This window comes from Nicotiana tomentosiformis, chromosome 12 (assembly GCF_000390325.3).
Source record: "Nicotiana tomentosiformis chromosome 12, ASM39032v3, whole genome shotgun sequence".
NCBI classification, from domain to species: domain Eukaryota; kingdom Viridiplantae; phylum Streptophyta; class Magnoliopsida; order Solanales; family Solanaceae; genus Nicotiana; species Nicotiana tomentosiformis.
Window position 1 is genome coordinate 89017493 of NC_090823.1, and position 7542 is coordinate 89025034.

At 37.0% G+C, this 7542-nt stretch overlaps 2 protein-coding genes across 2 annotated transcripts; both read left to right on the plus strand.

The window, feature by feature from the left end:
• Positions 1-688, plus strand: LOC104120463 (classical arabinogalactan protein 5-like). The gene has a single exon (XM_009632216.4). It carries the CDS (start codon positions 123-125, stop codon positions 477-479), a length of 357 nt encoding a protein of 118 aa, XP_009630511.1. The 5' UTR covers positions 1-122; the 3' UTR covers positions 480-688.
• Positions 689-2654: 1966 nt separating this feature from the next.
• LOC104120464 (classical arabinogalactan protein 5-like) lies at positions 2655-3417 on the plus strand. The gene has a single exon (XM_009632217.4). The coding sequence runs from the start codon at positions 2767-2769 to the stop codon at positions 3172-3174; it is 408 nt and encodes a 135-aa protein (XP_009630512.1). The 5' UTR covers positions 2655-2766; the 3' UTR covers positions 3175-3417.
• The last annotated feature ends 4125 nt before the right edge of the window (positions 3418-7542 follow it).

Consider the following 7542-nt stretch of genomic DNA (forward strand, 5'->3'; position numbering starts at 1 on the left):
ACACTCTTTTCCTATCCTTTCTTCCAAACGGTACTCAACAACACTCATATTTTCTCTTCCTTTTGTGCATATATATTCCACTTTTCTTATTTCTTCAAAGTTTTCTCGTCCTAAAGGTTAGAATGGCATACTCAAAAGTGATCATTGCTTTAATGTTCGCATTAGTAGCTGGATCTGCTTTCTCTCAGGCACCAGGAGCATCTCCAGCAGCTTCTCCGAAGAGTTCTCCACCGCCGGCGGCGACTCCTCCTCCTCCTACATCAACACCTGTCTCCGCTCCTACTACTGCATCTTCTCCATCAGAATCTCCACCAACTGTAGATACTCCGGCATCATCTCCTTCTGGCGCTTCTCCTCCATCTATCGCCGCCGCTCCCGGTGGTTCTCCTACTTCCTCTCCTAACTCTGCTTCCTTGAACAGAGTCGCCGTTGCAGCATCTGCTGTTGTAGCTGTCTTTGCTGCTTCTTTGATTCTTTAAATCTCTGATTTGTGAGATATTTTGTGTTTTCATTCGCCGGAGTTGATGAGTTAGGATTTATTTATAGCTTATTTTCACTGTTTTTTTTTCTTTTTCTTTTGGACTTTTACGGGCGCCGGTAGTCGTGACCGCTGTTGATATAGTGAATATTTGTTTATTTTTCGTTTTGTAAATTAGTTGAGAATTTTCAAATTTATAGTGCTTCTCAATTCCTACGTACATTATGATATAGGAGCCCGTAATCCACTTACTTCACTTAAAATAATAGTATCTTGTAAGTACACAAAATTACAAAAATGATAAAAGTAGAAAGAAAGAACGTGGCAAAACAAAGCAAAAAATAAAGAAAGAAAAAAGGAAATTCAAGTGGACCAATTTTTTTCTTTGGCCAGGCAAGGAGTGCAATTGAAGTATGCATGCAGGTTGAGCAATTCTTTTTTCCTTTTTCTTTTGGAAAATTTTCGGGGAAACTCGATGTCTTTATTATTCAGGTGCGCATTAGTAATCTGTTTACTGTGTAATAGCTATCGCAAATCATACTGGAGAGTAAAACCGCACTAGACAAGCTCGATGCGTAGAGATCTGACTAAAGAGGTTATTGATAAGGGGAATCAATCCTAAATCTTCCATGTGAGAACCTAACCCTTGCAAGCTGGTTGAGGAATTTTGCTATTGAATTTTTTCGAGTTTCCTTACCCTTAAAGATCTGAATCTTGTATTGCAATCTTCAATCACTCTGGCAAATGGCAATTCACAAAGACACATCTCTATTGCTTCCAAGCCATTCCCGGGTTCACTACATTAGGGTAGTTAGTAAATTAAATATTAAGTTTAGTGGTGGAACCAGAAATTTGAATTAAGAGTTAAAAATAAGAAGTGAAAAATACACCTAAGATTTGAACCTAGGTAAAAGATTCAATCATATATATATATATATATATATATATATATATATATATATATATATATATATATATATATATAATTAATTACCATGGTAGAGTATTCAATTGAACTCTTTCATTAAAGGTAGTTACGCATCTGATTGAGTTCCTAATCTCCTTTATCCTTATTTAATTGCAACATTTTCAAATTTTAAAAAATTAAAAGAAATATTCCTTGCATAACAAAATAAATATTTTTCAAAAGGCTGGCAATCAAGATTACAATTTACAATCTATTTTTTCCTATTTAATAGAGTTCAACAGTTGAAAAGTTTTACAAATTACATGTATATCTAATTTGGAAAAGCAAAGCTCTAATGACCCCACAAGCACAAGAATTCTCAAGAGCCTCACCAACTCTCTCCCCTTCTTCTAATTCAAGAACTTAAATTACATTTTAGAAAAGGTTACCCCAATAATTAAATTCAATAAACAACAAGAATTTATACAGCACATGAATCCATGTTCTGTAGTTTCCCGTTGGAGGTCATCATTTGTGAGAGAAAGAGTAGAAGGCAAGATTGTCGAGAAAGAGTCTTGCTTTCTATGTCCATACGCAAAAAATAGATTTTACTTGGTAATTATATACATAAAATATTAAATTAATAAGTGCATGATATGTATTTATATATAAAATTTTAATTGCTTATGCGTGATTAAGTAAAGTATATTTTCATCTCTTTTTTTTGCTAATTATTATAAATTTATATACTAATTTAAAATAAATGTTAGATGCAAATGAGTACTTTCCAACCTCTTAACACCCAGCCCCTGCTTCTTAGGTGGCCAAAACAGAAACGAATTTTATAATCCAGCTAGCTAGACCAGAACGTGCCAATTATAACGGTAACCATAATGTTTGCTAATAATAATTTTATATATAAAGAGAGAACAGTCATTAAAATGCTCGGAAAAAAAAAAATCAGTCCTTAGCTTATTTTAGGAAAAGTATTTTAAAGAATTTTTTTTTGTAATTTTTATGACGAATTATTTCAAATAAAAAATGCACAAAGAAACACAGTCAAAACAAAACATAATTCTAGAAATTTATCTCTTGACGCGGAAAGAAAAATGTAACCAGGTGGACTCAATCACCGTCCCGTCCTTCTTCGGTTGTTGAGTTGTCAACAAATTATTAGTCCACTATTTTATTCAACTTTTCTAAACCGACTTACTAACATAAAATTTTAAAATTTCCGCATATTTTCCTCCTATATATACACTGCTTTTCCTTGTCAATTCCTCCAAACCGAACTCAACACTTTCATATTTTCTCTTCCTATACCTGTTTGTGCTTGTTCCTCTTTTCTTCTTCCAAAAAGCTCCTTATTCTAAAGGCTAGAATGGCGTACTCAAAGATGATCATTGCTTTAATGTTGGCCTTAGTGGCTGGATCTGCTTTTGCTCAGGCACCGGGATCATCTCCGGCAGCTTCTCCGAAGAGTTCTCCGCCACCAGTATCATCACCTCCGGCGGCGACTCCTCAACCTTCTACAACATCAACACCTGTCTCTGCTCCTGCAAATGCTCCTACTACTGCATCTTCTCCATCTGAATCTCCATTAGCATCTCCACCAGCTCCCCCAACTGTCGATACTCCGGCATCATCTCCTTCTGGCTCTTCTCCTCCGTCGATCGGCGCTGCTCCCGGCGGTTCTCCTACTTCATCTCCTAACTCTGCCTCCTTGAACAGAGTCGCTGTCGCCGGATCTGCTGTTGTAGCTATCTTTGCTGCTTCGTTGATGCTTTGAATCATCTTTCATCTGTGAGATCTTTTGTGTTTTATTTCGCCGGAGTTGAACAGTTAGGAGTTATTTATGATTTTATTTTTCACTGTTTTTTGTTCATTCTTTTTTTTAGTTTTTGACTTTTACGGGCGGCGGTAGTCGTGACCGCTGTTGATTCTTTTTACTACTATCATTATTGTTGTTGAACATTACTACTGGATTCTTTGTTATTTATGGAGAATAGTAATACTATGATTTATTCATGAATTTCTTAACGGGTTTCGTCTTTTTCGGTTCCACTGAACTTTGTATTGTTTGAATCAAATTCATATGAGAGAGTTGATTGTTTGACTCTGTTTGTACCTGTTTGAGCTACGATTTAGAGTTGGATAATTGAGGAATAAGCGGTATGGTTTACACCTGTAAAATATGAGTCATGAAGTCACAACTATAGTCCCGAATGGACCGGCCCAGTTGGTTTGGAGATGTTGTCCACACGGCCGACGCAGGTTCGATCCCCTCTTAATGTCCTCTCCCTCTGGGTCTGAGCCTGCTGCATGTGACTTGTCGGGCTAAGTAAGTCACACCTATAGAATTTCTTTTTTTTATATCTGTTGATTTTACTAGTTTTACTAGTAAGGACTCTAGCATAAAATAAAATTAATTGGAGACAGATCAATTTAGTGCGATACTCGCTTTTAGCAGGCATTTTTAAGGGTTGTTTCGGTGGTAACTGTATATTTAGCATAGGATGAAGCAAAAATTGGAGAAAATGTAGTGAGTGATGATTGTTTCGAAGGAGTTGGAGGTCTTTATGTAAATGTGGATGTAGCTTCACTTGGATTATACAATGTGATTTTACAGAGAATTCATCTCAGTTGATGAATTTAAACTAATCCACAACCTACCAATGTGCTCCATTGACCGCGTGGATTAACTAAAATATCATACATCAGGGGGTAAGGACTTCCTGATGTTAATTTTGCTTCGGTGTATTATTAGATTGCTATTGAGGTACTATTCGAGATAAATTTGTTATTGTGTTCGTATAGACGTATTGACGATGAGAGGTATGTGATGGCTATTCCTTTTTTTTTTTCATTGGCATGAAAAAGTAATAAGTAATTAAGAGTTGGATGAATCTTGTACAAGAAATGCATACTATAGAGCTCGTGTCTCATATGTGTTACATATTTCTGTATATTTCCATCATATCTTATTGAGGGGTCCTTATCCGCTTCGTGTCATTTCATGATACTGAATAGAAATAGAAAAATTACACACACACCTTCATACATTCTACTATATACATGATATACAACATCATATACATATATTTTCTGTTGCTTGGCCTTATGGTCAATGAGAGTTTATATTTGCCTGGCCGCTTGGTTAGTGAGAAATACTATTGCCTGACCTTATAGCCAGTGAGAGTTTAGAGTTTATATTTGCCTGGGCACTTGGTCAGTGAGAAATATTAGTCTGGCCAATTTCTTCATATTTCCTTCTTTATTCCTGCATCTCTTGTTCTAAATTGCTGTGCTTATGCTCGCCTGAGCTGAGAGTCTATCGGAAATAACTTTTTTTACCTGTACAAGGTAAGGGTAAGGTCTGCGCACACAATATTGTCCTTCCCAGACTCCGCTTGTAAAATTATACTGGGTATGTTGTTATTGTTGTTATGGTATCGGGGTAAGAACTTAGTTCATTTAGAAAAGTTAAAGAATACAAACATTTACAAATTGTCAAACCAAAAACAAATAAAATTAAAAAAGCCGAAATTGATATAGGAAAAAATTAAGATCTCAGCGGAAGAGAATGAATCCAGAAATTCAATTTCTAACTAGAGTGATTAAGATAATAACCACAATGTCAACACCATATATATGTGAAATTTCATTACCAAATTAAATCTCTTAAAACGGCGGGGAATCTAAGTCACCTCCTTCATTTGTAATTCCTATCGCCTATTTTGAACAGCTTACAGGAGATTGACTTGATTAATATACTAGCTCATATACAGCTTAAATATTCCATTTCCATGCTTTAAAAAGTTGGATGACATAAAGAGCTTAAATTTTCAATTAATATCATGCACTCCGCAGCCGTTTCAGCTGTCTTCATCATTTAAAATTCAAAACAGAATAGAAATCATTGTTCATATATCTTATATTATGAGCAAATAGATTAAGTTTCTGGGTGGGCATCTTGTTAAACTGAACTGATCAAGTACAAGGTTAGGGTTTATATACGGAAGAGCAAATGGAGACTGTAAGACATATGCTTGATCCGAATAAAAGAGATGGTGACACGTGGATTGATCAGACGGTCACAAGGAATTGGGTTACAACCGGGGTTTCACAATACATTGGGCTCAAGTTGTGTTTGTTCCAACTGGGTCGGTTTCATTTGGACTCAACACTTTGGGCTCAGAGTCTTTCTTGGGCCTACTAAAAGACACCAGAAGAATAGTTGTAGATTTCTAAATACTTTGTTTATTTTTGCGTGTATCCAATAGTTGGTTAGAACATAACAGTGTAGGAACATGTGTCGTAGTTAGTTAGAAATAGAACACGAGCTGTACATAGGAACATTGATTCTGTTAACAACCAGCATCTACATAGATTCGACGAAGAAGAACTTAGGGTTAGGTAGAAGTGAGAGAGAAAGTTCGATATATTTTCTGATAAAGAAAGCCAAAATGAATCATCTGTCTATTACAATCGGGTCCTTGTCTATATATACATGGCCCAATACTGAGTAAAAGAAAATAGACTAAAGTGGGCTACCAGACTAATAGTGTTACAAGTAAATGGGACCAAACTAATGTACATAAATATACATGGGCCTTGGCCCGCATTTTCTTCAGCCCAAATCTAGACTCCCAACAGCCCTCCTCAAGTTGGAGGGTGAGAGAACCCCCAACTTGCGAATATGAAGATGATGAGAGGCCCCACACAGGGGTTTAGTGAGGACATCAGCGAGTTGAGAAGCACTAGATGTGTGAGATAAGCTGATGAGACCCTCAGCAATCCTGTTATGCACAAAGTGACAGTCCAACTCAATGTGTTTGGTCCGCTCATGGAAGACTAGATTGCGTGCAATGTGAATGGCCGATAGACTATCACAGAAAATAGGAACAGATACAACTCCAAGGTCAAACAACAACATGCAGACCCAAGTAATTTCAGCCACAACCTTGCTCATAAACCTATACTCAACCTGAGCTGAAGATAAAGGAGACCACTGCATGCTTCTTAGACTTCCAACCAATTAGACTGCCACCAAGAAATATGCAAAAGCCAGAAGCAGATCTCCTACTGTCAGGGCAAGACCCCTAATCACTATCACAATAAGCTTGCAAGGAGAGATCAGGAGAGTTCGAAAGGAAGATGCCAAAGTCAGAAGTGCCTTTCAAATACCTCAAGAGGTTCAAGGCTACCTTCATGTGGGGTAGACAGGGATGCTTCATGAATTGGCTGAGATGTTGCACAACAAAACTAAGGTCAGGCCTGGTGTTAGTGAGGAAATTAAGCTTACCAATGAGACTTCTGTATTCCTCAGGATTAGGGAGAAGATCCCCCTCCTTAGCCTTCAATTTCACATTCAACTCAAGATGACAAGTGACAGGAGAACAATAAAAAGAGTTAAAAGCAGCTAAAAGATCATAAATAAACTTCTTTTGATGTAGAAGAACCCCAGAACTAGTATGTAGATTTTCAATCCCAAGAAAGTAGTTAAGAGACCCAAGATCCTTAATTTTAAACTGAAGATCCAAAAAGGCCTTAAGGGAGGAAATTTCAGAAATATCAACCCCCGTCAAAATAATATCATCCATATACACAACCACGATAACGAGGGAGTTGCCAGAACCTTCGGTGAAAAAAGAATAATCACTGAGAGAATGCACATAACCCTAGAATGTAAAGCTTGAGACAGCTTTGCATACCACTGTCTGGAGGCCTGTCTCAACCCATATAAAGACTTATGAAGCTTGCACACTAGAGGATCAGAAGAAGAAGAAGAAGAAGAGCCAACAGAAAAACCAGGAGGGAGTTTCATAAAAACTTCCTCATCAAGATCACCATACAAGAATGCATTGTTGACATCAAGTTGGAACATATGCCAACTCTTCTTGACAACCACGATAACTCAGGTCGTAACAATGGACATTTTGACAATATGAGAGAAATTATCAAGGAAGTCAACACCATCCACTTGAGTACCACCCCTAACAACTAGCCTAGCCTTATACCTCTCTATATTCCCATCATCTTTATACTTAACCTTGTAAACCCATTTGCAGCTAATGGATTTTTTTTTCCAGGGGGCACCTCAACAATATCCCAAGTTTTGTTTGCCTCCAAAGCCTCAAATTTCTTCCTCATAGCA